The sequence below is a fragment of the Primulina eburnea genome, unplaced genomic scaffold, assembly GCF_022965805.1.
Source record: "Primulina eburnea isolate SZY01 unplaced genomic scaffold, ASM2296580v1 ctg473_ERROPOS1000000, whole genome shotgun sequence".
NCBI lineage: Eukaryota > Viridiplantae > Streptophyta > Magnoliopsida > Lamiales > Gesneriaceae > Primulina > Primulina eburnea.
In genome coordinates this window covers 31,637-45,886 of record NW_027331280.1, presented here as the reverse complement: position 1 = coordinate 45,886, position 14,250 = coordinate 31,637, and the positions used below count along the sequence as shown (strand labels likewise).

Here is a 14,250-nt window from a genome sequence, read left to right as displayed (position 1 = left end):
CAATAATTATATCTTTCCGAATGTCATCACCCCTAGGAACACAAATTCTACCTCGAAAGGTCAATAAACCATCACGATTCAAACCAAATTCAGAAACTCCTGTTAAATCATTTATATTCTTCAACGCTAATAACTGAATATCCAATTGTTGCTCCTCTAACATTAGATCAATCAAAGTAGAGCAAAGAACTAGTGCAGATAACTGATCTACTGCACCTGGAGATACCGGAGTTATTTCGTTCCTTTGCAAATTGAGTAACAACGGTTTCTGAATCATGGAACCCAATTAATAACTGGATTTACGGCTTAAAGAATCTACAACGACATTAGCTTTCCCAGGATGATAGCTAATGGTGCAATCATAGTCTTTTACCAGCTCCAACCACCTCCACTGCCTCATATTCAATTCCTTCTGCGAAAACAAATAACTCAAACTTTTATGGTCTGTAAAAATTTCACATTTCTCACCATATAAATAGTGTCGCCAAATCTTTAAGGTGAATACCAGAGCCGCCAACTCCAAATCATGCGTGGGATAATTCTTCTCGTATTCTTTTAGCTGACGAGAACCATAAGCGATCACTTTCCCACGTTGCATCTACACAGCACCTAACCCCTGCTTTGAAGCATCTGTATACACAACAAAATCGTCAGTACCACAGGGAAGTACTAATACAAGGGCAGAAGTTAACTTATCTTTCAAAGTTTGGAAAGCTTGTTGGCATTCTATGGTCCATTCAAATTTGATAGCCTTTCGTGTCAAGCTTGTCAATGGCAATGCTATTTTCGAGAAGTCTGCTATGAATCGTCTGTAGTACCTTGCCAAACCAAGAAAACTCTATACCTCTGAAAATGTCTTTGGAATGGAACATTGTCTAATAGATTCAATCTTGGATGGATCGACTGCTATTCTTTTTTTTGACACAATATGGCACAAAAACGCCACTCGCTCTAACCAAAACTCACATTTCTTTAAACTTCGCATATAATTGCTTCTCCCTCATGTCTGTAATACGATCCTCAAATGCTCACTATGAAGTTCTCGTGTCTTAGAATATATCAAAATGTCGTCAATAAACACAATCACAAAAGTATCCAAATATGACTTAAAGACACGATTCATCAAATCCGTAAACACTGACGGAGCATTAGTTAATCCAAACGACATCACCAAAAATTCATAATGGCCATACCTCGTTCTAAAAGCATTCTTTGGTATGTCCTCCGTTTTTACCTTCAGTTGATGATATCTGTATCGAAGATATTTTTGAAAACAAAATGGCTCCTTGCAATTGATCAAACAGATCATCTATACGAGGCAAAGGGTATTTATTTTTAATAGTTATCTTATTGAGTTCTCGATAATCAATGCATAACCTCAATGATCCATCCTTCTTTTTCACGAACAAAACTGGAGCTCCCCATGGCGAGGAACTAGGACGTATAAAACTTTTATCTAATAGCTCCTGCAATTGATTTTTCAATTCTTTCATCTCAGTTGGATCCATTCTGTACGGAGCTTTAGAAATTGGGACTGTACCTGGATTTTATTCAATAACAAACTCTACCTCTCGATCAGGAGGTAAGCCAGGCACATCATCAGCAAATACATCAGGATATTCCTGAACCACTTCAATATTCTGAATTTGCACATTACTGTCCTTATTCACATATGATACTAAGGCCAGAAAACCAGTACAACCCTTTTTCAATAATTTCGTAGCTTGGAGACAAGAAATAAGGGGAATACTTAGTGAGGAACCTAGCCCAACAAATTCATCACCCTCATTATCATCAGTTAAAAACCTCACGGTCTTTTCCACACAGTCAATCACGGCACGATAAGCGTATAACCAATCCATACCTAAAATAACATCGAAAGCAACTAACGAGTTACAATAAAACCAGCATACAAAAATCTCGAACCTATCTGTACCGGACATGCCTTAAGAATACTTGTAGGACAAATCTCATCACCAGAATTGAATTCTAAAGGCATGATAGTAGGCTCGCGAGATAAGGAGTGCATAAATACTTTAGACATAAAGGAATACGTTGCACCAATAACAATCAATGTAAGTGCTTCCTTGCCAGATATTAGAATATTACTTGGTATGACTGAAGATTTAGGATTGGCACCCTCTTTTGTCATTATGAATATCCTGCCCTGAACCTTTCCTTTATCAGAGGAGAGAGGACACTTTTGTGCTGTATGTCCCATTTCATTGCATCGATAACATCGGCCACTCCCAACTAAACACTCACCTTTGTGTGGCTTGCCACACTTAGGATATAATGGTCGCTCCGTATCTGAAGAAGGCAAAGAAGGTTTATTGCGTTGCTCCATCTTGCCTTTTCCTTTGTAACCACTTCGAGTACTAGTAATTGTTCCTTGTCCTCTAGCTTGAAAAGCTTGCCTTCTTAACTTGTCGTTCCTTTTCAATCTCTTGTTCATCGTGCTCAGCAAGTAAGGCTCTTTCAACAATATCTTGATAGGTGATCACTTTTGCCATATGCACATCCCTTCGAATTTCCGGTTTCAACACACGAAGGAAGTGTTCTCCTTTGTCTTTATCATTTTCAGCAATAAATGGAACAAACATACATCCTTCTTCAAATTTCAATTTATATCTAGTAACAGAGAAGGAATCTTGGCTCAATGCAAGAAATTCTTTAACTTTCTTTGCTTTAACTTCTCTTGAAAAGTACTTGGCATAAAATAACTCTTTGAACTCATCCTATTTTAACTCGCAAACATTGACAGTCACTTCTGTAGCTTCTCACCCGATGCGAGCAACTTTCACTAGCATAAACACAGTACAACTCACTCTATCTCGATCAGTGAACTTCAGATAATCGAATATATCCTCCAATGATTTAACCCATTCAAGAGCTCCGAGTGGATCGGCACCACCAATAAATTCGGGAGGGTTCATTCGCCTGAATACTTCAGTAAGAACTACCTTTGGTGCTTTCCACTATACTCTATCCTCTTCCTTGACCATGACCCTGGGTTGAGGTATGCAGGCTCAACAACTGTTGAATTTGTTCACAATGAACTTTCTCCTGTTCTTGTATTAATTTACTGAATTCATCCACAACGTTGGTAGTCCTATTAGTGGTAGGGGTCCTATTATCCCCTTTAGTAACCTTTCATTTAGGAGACATTTCCTATACATAAGCTCACTTTAACATAGATAGGAATAAAATACATCAATAAAAATGGAATAGGATCAACGCTCAATGTTAAAATCAATAGATGCAGGATCGAAAACATACCAGATTGTCCTAGGTAGAAGAATCATATATGGTCCAATAACCTTCGCTCTGATACCAATTGAAACACCCCACTCCCATGACATTTAAATTAAGTAAATAACATACGCGGAAGCCTTTCATTTCAAAGGACAAGAAACATATACTATTTACATCAAAACCATTTCCAAGGTTAAGGTACATGATCATTCACAATGTATTATCCATAACATAATCAAAAGCCAACACAAACCTTTCCTTTCATTCATTCATACAAACTACATGACATTTTAAAACTTTACATATGTTCACTCCACCATAATTCAAACTGACAAAACCAAAAAGTCTTTCCCTTGGCCTCTTATATTAATTCTCCCGCCTCGAACAATCCATTTCAGTCCTTTTTATCACCTGCATCACATGACATTAACTGGAATGAGAATAAAACTCAGTAAATAAGAAGTTGTACATAGCAATTACATATACATTGGCTTAGAACATGGCTATGACAATGGCGATAAAGAATGAATCATAAATCTCAAATCAATGTAAAGGGTATCATATCATGAATTGAAGGAAGTAAATTACAGTTCTGTGACCTGTGGCAAGTATCTCTTTGATATAAATATCAAATTGTGAGAGATACTTCATAATCATGTGATTGGCCAATGACATGCATGAATTACTATCATTCCTTGGCTTTAATCATATGAAATCTCATTGAGGCATTTTGACAAACATTTAGTAGTAACAATGAATTAATAGCTCCTTTGTCAATGAATTCAATGGTAATCTTTGAACAATGATATGTATATAACAATATACATATCAATTATATGCCAATGGAAGGAGCTAATTGACAATAACATGGCTTGATACATATATAAATCATGTGAACACAAAGGAAAAGCTTTCACTTACAACCCACAAGCACTATGGTTGATCTCGAATGATTCCTACAACAATAAGCACAATAATAACCATAAATCATCACCATTAATCCAATGAATCAATCAATTCAACTTAGCCCTTCAATATAAACCTCAATATCTCTAACCCTTCCAAATCCAACAATAAAATTCTTACCTTGAAGCATGGAGAATTAGGTAGAAACCACTAAGAAATCAACTAAAATCCTTGCACTTGGAGTAGAGAAATGTAAGAAAGAAAACTTTGAGAGAAAAGGGTTGGGAACGTTCAAAGGAAAGGAGAGAAATGAGTAGTGTGTCGAAGGGTCTAGACTTGAGTTAGTAAACTTCCATTTACTACAAAAACATGTTTTCAATGCCATAGACACGGACCCCGTGCCCCCATCCGTGTATGGGTCCGTGTACAAGCTGGAAATCACTCATTTTTCATGGCAAGACCCGGACCCAGTGTAGGAGTCCGTGTACCCACTGTCAGGGGCCAAAACGGAATTTTTTTTCCGAATTAGCCAAATTGGTAAACATGAAAGTTGTAGCCCTATGTCTTTTCTTGCATCTCCAATTGGCCTCATGTCATTTGAATGTCTAAGTAAAATGTTATGCGCATTCTCCCAACATGTGTCAGTTCAGGAACAACGATACACACGACACACTTCGGGCCACTTTTGGCTCATCTTCCCTAATGATTTGACAAAACTGAAAACATGAATGTTATAGCCTTATATCTTATCTTTCTAATGGAAGTGGCCTCACATCAATTGGATCAATATATAAAACATTATACTAAAAACCACAACTACTGCCACATTTGTCATACCGTTTCTGCACTTTCATTTTATTTTTGGCTCAAGAAAAACTTTATATTCTACCCATTCATTTCCATAATCATCATCAACTAGAACATAATGCCAAAACAATAACCATATAATAACCATTCCGATAAACATATCCATAACCAGTAACCGTTCAACATAATCTCAACCAGTAAAGCATTAAACATGATCATAACAATAATAAACCTTAAGGATTAACATGATAAAAGGTAGGGCTATTACATAAAAGATGCAGATGTTCATAAGACAACCTTCAGGACCAGATATGGAAATTAAGAGTTTTTAGTGATGCTGTTTGGACTGACAAATGCTCCCGCAATATATTCATAGACCTCATGAATCGATTATTCTAGCCCTACCTAGATCAGTTCGTCGTAGTTGTGGGGACCAGGACGTTAATCATCTTCTTAATCATTCTTGGGGAATAAATGAATCAATAAATAAACAAGGTCTAAATTTTTTTTATAAAAACAAAAGCGGAAACATAACGTAATCAGTGTAATATACATGTCAATATAAAGTACATGTCTTGTACTTAATACATTAAATCAAACTAGGATTCAATCACTAACTATCCAGTGCTGAAACCTATTCTACATCTGGGCCCGAATCTCCACGCTAACTTGTCCTCTCTCATCCACTTTCTGACCCTGATCATGTCCCACCTGTTGTCATGCACACATACAAACAAGACAACAGCCGGATAACTCCGGTGAGAATTATATTCCCAGTATAAACCATGTATACATGCATTTCATATAAACAGATATAAAACCATGAAGCAGATATCCATAACATGTATCACAGTCAGAAACATGAATCGATATCAAACTGTAAATCAAACTCTGTACATATATCATAATCAGAAAACATGAATCGATATCACACGGTAAATCATACTCTCTGACTTTGAGACTCTGACTCGACTCATTTCTAATCTAGGGATCCCGATCTGAATAAGAACGCAACAATCTCCCACCTACTCTCCCGATCCCGGTGGCGGTACGTTCTTATTAGGGACTTTGGTCTTGTCTATATCGAATCTCGCTATAGAAGTCGCTCTACTCCTATGCAACATCGATATGACCAAACGCCCGGTGTCTTGGCGACTCAGCCGAAGACTTGGCGATTCAGCCAACGACTAGGCACCTCCGCCCTGCCATATCCTGCCACTGACTAGGCATATCCTGCCCAAGACTCGTCACAACACATACTAGACTATACATCAATAGCCTAGGCATATCAAGTTCATCAATTGCAAATATCAATGCAATAAGACAAAGTATGTGATTTTGGGAAACTCAAGTCAAATCAAACTCGAGTTGTGCAATCCCGAATCAACATTGATTTATACCTTTTTCTTCTCGATCTGACGAAGTCGAAGTCTCGAATTCAACTCTGTCCATACTCAATCTGCTAATGACAATATCGAATAGGCACAATATCAATACATCATTCAATCAATACTGGATACAACCCAAACTCAATCAAATTCTGTCAATGGCATAATGATACAATCTCGCCATACCGGAAATAAAATATCAGTATATACAAATCAACAACTCATCTGATTCAAATATGAACAATATCAATATACCCAGCAATACTGTATCAATCAGATATCAATCCCAACATCTCATAATCGATAACAACACAATTATGATATCAAATCGGTCTAATCATAATCAAATCGACTCTGAAAATTCATAACAATTTCATACGGTATCTGTTCTTCGATCCGGTTTCGATTATACGATGTCTACTATGTCAAGAACAACATATATCAACCATATCTGATTCTGGCAGTATCATAATTTCAAATCATAACAAAACGTAGTAAAACTTACGTCTAGTTAAAGCCTGCATCGCTAGAAACTCAGTACTGAAGTCGGATTGAAGTTTTGACGGACGAATCGTTCGTAAATCAAATTCTAAGTCTAAGAAATTCCAAGCCTTTCCCTGGAGGTTTTGTTTTCGTCCCCGACCACTAAATGAAGGAAAGGATGTGTATATATATATATATATATATATATATATATATATAAACCACGTTTTGCTGAGCATGTCTCAGCAAATCGTGGCTTGTTCTTTGCACTGCACGTCTCGCGCATATGCGCGACACTACTCGGCGCATATGCGCTGAGACCTTATGTCTCGGCGCGTGTGTGCTCGGCAGCTCGCGCATATGCGCGCACCATCGCCGCGCATATGCGCGAGGTTCTCTGGACATCACATTTAGCTTCTACACCTCTCGCGCATATGCGCGCACACGTCTCGCACATAAGCGTGAGGTCTTCTGCCACTGTCGCGCATGCTCGAGATGTTCTATCCTCGCACATATTTCGTGTTTTCTTTCAACTTTTCCTGTATAATGCTTTCCATCTATATTCACATTAATTATCACCAAATCATTTCAGATTAACAGGATAAAATCTCGGGCCTTACAATAGTGTTCATTGACGACATTCTTATGTACTCAAAGAGCCATGAAGAGCACTGTCAGCATTTGGGTACAGTTTTTCAGGTCTTGCAGAGTCCAAGTTGTTTGCAAAATTTAGTAAGTGTGAATTCTGGTTGGAGAAGGTAGCATTTTTGGGTCATATAATATCTAGCAGTGGTATCGAGGTAGATCAAGCTAAGGCAGCAGCAGTTAAGGAATGGGTTTAGCCGAAGAATGTATTAGAGATCCGCAGCTTCCTAGGCTTAACAGGATACTACATGAAGTTTATTCAGGGGTTTCTTCGATAGCAGTGCCACTCACTTCATTGACCAAGAAGAATGCCAAGTTCGTGTGGAGTGATGGATTTCATAAGAGCTTTGATACTTTGAAGCAAGCTCTTATTTCAGCACCAGTGTTAGCCATGCCATCTGGGCAAGGCAATTTTGTGCTATACACCAATGAATCTAAGCTCGGGTTAGGCGCAGTGTTGATGCAGCATGGTCGGATTATATCTTATGTTTCCAGACAGTTGAAGGTGCACGAGAAGAACTATCCGACTCATGACCTAGAATTAGCCACCGTTGTCTTTGCGTTGAAAATTTGGAGACATTACTTGTACGACGAGAAGTGCCAAATATTTACTGATCACAAGAGTCTCAAGTATTTCTTCACGTAGAAAGAACTGAATATAAGACAAAGACGGTGGTTGGAGTAGGTAAAAGAATACAATTGCGAAATTAGCTACCATCCAGGGAAAGCTAACGTTGTGGCAGATGCCTTGAGCAGAAAAGTTGCATTCATAGCACAGTTGTCAGTACAGAGATCTCTTCAATATGAGATTCAGGGGTTTGGCTTAGAAGTGCAGAGCTCCCAAGCTGTCTAATCTAACAGTCCAGTCCTCTTTGCTAGACCGAATGCGTAGAGGACAACCTTCATACGAGTAGTTACAGAAATGGAGACTTAAGGATGAGGCCAAGGGCGGTGTACGCTACACAGTGTCTGATGGTATTGTAAAATACAGAGGAAGGATGTGGGTGCCTAATGTTGATTCGATCAGAGAGGATATTCTGACAGAGGCACATGCATCTCCGTATTCCATTCATCCAGGAGGTACCAAGATGTACAAGGACTTGCAGATTCTGTATGGTGGCCAGGTATCAAGAGAGACATCCGCCGATTTGTGTCTAAATGCAATTTGTGTCTGAATGTCTCACTTGTCAGCAGATGAAGGCAGAGCATCAGAGGCAAGCAGGGATGCTTAAGCCACTCCTTATCCCCGAGTGTAAGTGGGAGAATATCACCATGGATTTCGATATTGGGTTGCCGAGGCCGGTTAGAGGATCCAATGCTATTTGGGTTGTAGTGGATTGACTCACTAAGTTAGCGCACTTCTTGCTAGTGAAGACGACTTTCTCCATGACACAGTATGCGGAGATTTATATCAGGGAGATAGTTTGATGTCAAGGGATCCCAGTTTCTATCGTGTCCGGCAGGTACCCGAGATTCACATCAGTCCTTTTGGAAAAGTTTACATGCAGCCATGGGGACGAAGTTGCTTTTCAGTACAACTTTCCACCCTCAGACAGATGGCCAAACTGAGCGAGTGATTCAGATCCTAGAAGACTTGCTGCGAACTTGTGTGATCTATTTCCACAGGAATTTGGAATCCAAGCTACCTCTAGTGGAGTTTACCTACAACAACAGTTTCCAAGTATCTATAGGTATGGCTCCCTTCGAGGCTTTGTATGGGAGGAAGTGCAGGTCGCCGATTCATTGGGATGAAGTCGGTGAGAGAGCAGAACTTGGACCATAGATTGTTCAGCAAACTGGAGATGTGGTGGTCAAGATCCGAGACAGGATGAAGACCGCATCGTGTCGTCAAAAGAGTTATGCTGACAAGAGAAGAAGGGACCTTGAGTTTGCCGTAGGTGATCACGTTTTCGTAAAAATAGCACCTATGAAGGGTGTTATGAGATTTGGGAAAAGAGTCAAACTGAGCCCGAGATTTATTGGGTCGTTCGAGATTCTTGACAGGGTTGGGACACTCGCTTATCGTGTTGCCCTCCCGCTGAATCTGGCAGGGGTACACAATGTGTTCCACGTCTCAATGCTGAGAAAGCACCTAGCTAATCCATCGCATGTTTTGAGCTACGAGCCGTTGCAGTTGGCTTCAGATCTGTCATATGAGGAAAGACCCATCCAAATCCAAGACAGACAGGAGCGGAAGCTTCCGAACAAGGTGACCAAGTTGGTCAAGGTCCAGTGGTTGAATCAATCAGTGGAGGAAGCCACTTGAGAGACCGAAGTAGATATGAGAAGCCGCTATCCGGAATTGTTGGTAAGATTTAATTTCGAGGACGAAATTTTTATAAGTGGGGGAGGAACTGTAGAGCCCAAATTCAGTACACGTAAAACTCATGCATTTATTTAAGTTTTAAATCATTTATTTAATTTAAAATGATTTTCTTAGCGATGCATAATTTATAAAATTTCATTATTTTGAATTATTTTTGTTTATGTGATGCACGTTAAAATATTTTCTTGAGTTTCATGTTTTAGGCGATTATTCCATGCGGGATCGAAAATTAGATATCGACGACGATGTTGGCAATTTTAAAATGCGTTATTTTATTTTAAGTTAGAAATGGTTTATTTAGTTTATAGCGTTTTAAAGGCCTAATTTATTTATTAGGTGATTTTTATGATTTCAAACTTTTAAAGATTTAGCACTTGTGCATTTCATTTTAAGCTAGGAGATTTTATTCAAGATTTATATGGGTTAGTATTTTAATTAATTTGATAATTTAGTTCTTATTTTAATAGCATGTTATTAGCTAATTAAGCACAAATTTTCCCTAAACTAAATCTAAACACACGCACACCCACAATTATGCACACACACTTCGGCTATCAACACACACACATTCCTCTTGCCCTTCATTTCATTTTTGTTAGAGAAAAGCTTAGGGTTCTTAAGCTATCAGCAGCCGCCCCTCCCTCTGAAATTTTCCAGCAGATTTTCGTCCATTTTTCTTCAAGTAAATAGTGCCACGTTCGTCTCGAATCAACCCTCGGATCATCCCCGCTTCGGTATCGTCGGTTCGGTAAATTTTAATATGAAAAGGCATGTATATTCTATTTTCCTGCGTTGATCTCGTCATATTATGCGCTGTGTTGTTTATAATGTGTAAAAATCCATGTGTGATGTGCAAAGTTTGAGCAAAAAATTGTTGGATCGATTTTTGAAATGTTTTTAGATCTAAAACTCGTAATTTGCTGTCCTTTGAATTACTGCGATTTTTCGGTCGAGTTTCTGGAAAACCTTTCAAAATACAAATTGTAAAAATTTTCAATACCTTCGATTTGATATACAATTCGTAATTTTTGGACAAGGAATGAGTGTGTAGGACCGAGTGCGTACCGCTTTACCAAAATCTATAGCTAGTAGTAATGGTGCAACTCAAATCTTTTAAACAGCACAGCAGCTCAAGCACCACGGTTCGATTGCTCTACCAAGCAGACACAATTATTACACCCAACAATCTCTCTCCCAATAATTGCACTCCTTGCAATCAATGAGAATTGAACCTGTGACCTTGGCTTTGATACCACTTGAAAGGATCGGTTACAAAGGTGATAAGTGTTTAGAAGGGGGATTGAATAAAAACTCACTGATTATGTATTCTTTTCGAATAAAGGGTTCAGTTTAGTTACAAACTGACACTCGATATCTCGGAAGTCGATAACAATCAGTTTAACTGAAAACAATTGCGGAAGTAAACTGACTGAAAGATAGAATAATTGAAATGAAAAACACACGATATGTTTCTGGATGTTCGGAGAATAGAATAACTCCTACGTCACCCCTTCTATCACGAAGATAGGATCATCACTAAAATACTTTGATCAAATACACACGTAGTACTGACCCACTTCAGTTTGGACTTAACACTGCCAAACTGAAACTCTTAGTTCACAAAAGCTTTTACAATGCGACTGAATACAACACAACTTGAGTATAAATCTAATAAAGATTTAAAGGTGCTAATAATCTCGTAAAGGTAGCCTTGATTGCTAATGATAAATCTGATAAGAGTGAGCTTTGATATCTGAATGTGAGTTGTGATTTAAGCAGAGTAACAACAATCTTGAATAGAATATTAGTCCGCGTGTTATCTTCTCTGCTGCTCTCTTCACCTATTTATAGGCTTCCCTCTCAACATTAATACTAAATATCATTTGAATTTTTATATCCGTTGATAGCCACGTCAATATTCTCTGACAATCGTACACTGAAATCTCTAAAATGCGGCGTTCCACTACTAGTTGTAGTCTGTTGTACTATTTGTCGGTTGTCGTTCTCAACTGATGATGTGTACAGCTGAGGGATCAGCTGAGAGATACTTTGCTGGAAAGCTCAAAATTGATTTTTTTCAACTTATTAGTTCCCAATTAATCAGTCAGTTAGATTTAGATTTCTGCTTCAACTGATGACGTGTATAATATTTAGCTGGTACGCATTAATCTTCATCTAGAGACAACTATCAGTTGTAATTATTTGAGTCAGTTAAGCTCGTTGCTTTTGATCAGTTATTCAAATATGTTTTGAAGCTTAGTTTGTCAAATCATTGAAACATAGTTTCCAACATAGTGAGTTATGATCATTTTCGTGTAACCGCTCAAACTGCGTTTTTACGAAAAATATGTTATTGATGAATTCTTGAAGTTTGTGAGTTGCAGGCTTTGTTGGACACCGTCGGGCTTGTGCTAATGCATTTAGATATGTTATGGGATGTATTTAGGTGTTATTTGGTGGTTCGTTTGGGTCGGTATTGGCTTGGGATGTAATAGAAGTCAGTAGGAAGCGAAACAATGTCGAATTACAGGTTATTGTTGTATTGAAGTTGCTTTTCGATGCTTGGGGACGTTTGGGGTGTTTGTACATGTTTGAATCAATGTAATAACATCCTAGGATGAGTCTCGAGGTGTTGATTCATGGTCCTTAGACTTGGATTGAAAGAGTGAATGAATAGGATAGCGAATTTTCGTGACTTTCCATGTCCAGAGGCTACCCGGACCCCGACACGAAGTCCGTGTCCCTTTTTCTTTCAAAATACGAATTTACAGCACCTACCTGGACAACTACACGGGGTCTGTGTACCCCCCTTTAATTTTTTTTTTAAATATGAATATAATGTATAGGATTTGTTTTGTGGTTATGAATATAAAATATAGGATTTGTTTTGGGGTTTTATGTCATGGTTTAATACGATGATTAAACGAGGTCAAGTCCCGAGTGCTTTAGAATGTCATAAGTTATTTATTTACTTCGGTGGCGAGCCCAAGTACCTACGTCTAAGATTTGAAAGATAAGTGTTCGAACTCATGTTAGTATGTGCAGCAGTGGTCCCAAGCGAAATCCAACGAATCCCTCAACGCCAAGTAAGTATGTTCGACGTGCAAAGAAAATATTTTTATGTTTTTGAGGTATGCTAAAAATCTTGTGACCAAATATGGGATAAGAAAGCGGTAAAGCATGACCAGGGACCAATCCACCCGTTAAAGCATGAACGGGGATCTCATGTATGTGACAGTGGATTTTTCCTGTCAATCCAGTACTGTGGTTTAGTCTGATCAGGTGTATTTATGTATGGGTCACTTGCTTTGAAACATGCCTCTACGCAAAATGATGTTATGTATGCTCAAGTATGTATGAAGCAAGCATGCTTATGAAAAATTTTATGTTGATGGCACGTCTATGTATGTATGTACGTATGTTCAATCTTATGTATGCATATTCAAGTTCAAGTATGTACGCTTTATTTTAAAGTTGCATGTGATTTCATTACGTAGACTCGTTACTTCCAGTTTATACGTGTTGAGTCTTTAAACTCACTAGACTTGATCAATGCAGGTGAGGAAGATGTTGAGGAGACTAGAGGTGGAGACCAAGGAGCCGGCTTGGACTGAGCGGGAGGCTAAACCCGAGGACCGCCCAAGTTTTAAGAATTTATGCAATGTTCAAATACTCTAATTTTTATGTTACTGTCATGATGTTTAGACAAATGCTTTAGCAAAATTTTAAATTTCAAACGTTATGTTGCAAATATTTTTGGAAACAGATTATGGATGATTACAATTGGAAAGCTTATTTGGTATTTAAGAAATTTTTTATTTTTCCACAAATTTCAAAATAGTAGTTCAAAATACGGTTCGTTACATTATGTGCCTTGATTCGACGGTTTGTTATAATTCTCTCGTTATGACTTCAAAGCTAAGAATTTGTTTGTAACGCCCCGAAAATTTAAAGGTTCATTCGAACCACATGCATGCAATTATTAAATTCTCGTGTATTTTAATTAAATGTTTTAATTGAATTATTTAATTATGTGGTGCATAATGATATGTTTAAAATATATTCTTCTACATGATTGCATTAAAATATATTTTTAAAAGGTTATTCGAGTTGCGATAGAGGAACCAAGACCGAGGGCTGAAAAACGTAAAAAAATTTATTAAATAATTTTTTTTAATTATTTTAAATATGGTTGATGGTTTTTCATATTTTTGAAAATAAGGGGTTTTGAGGTTATTTTATACGCCGGGACGTAAATTTTATCGGTGTCGGTTTTTTAACGAAAATACGAGTTTCTTGGCAACCCGGGTATTAAATCACAAATTTATTTAAACAAAAACCTTGTTGATATTTTATTAAATCTTAATTAAAACTAATGGGCTTAATTTAGAGGCTTAATAGGCCTAAAAGCCTTGTTGGTATTTAATTGTTATTTAAAGT

The 14,250-nt window shown here is 37.8% G+C and overlaps 1 protein-coding gene across 1 annotated transcript; it reads right to left on the bottom strand.

The window, feature by feature from the left end:
- Positions 1 to 2,399: 2,399 nt before the first annotated feature.
- LOC140821232 (uncharacterized) lies at positions 2,400 to 2,936 on the bottom strand. The gene is made up of 2 exons (XM_073181663.1): positions 2,829 to 2,936; positions 2,400 to 2,738 (listed from the first exon to the last, which is right to left on the bottom strand). The coding sequence occupies exons 1-2, from the start codon at positions 2,934 to 2,936 to the stop codon at positions 2,400 to 2,402; spliced, it is 447 nt and encodes a 148-aa protein (XP_073037764.1).
- Between the last annotated feature and the right edge of the window lie 11,314 nt (positions 2,937 to 14,250).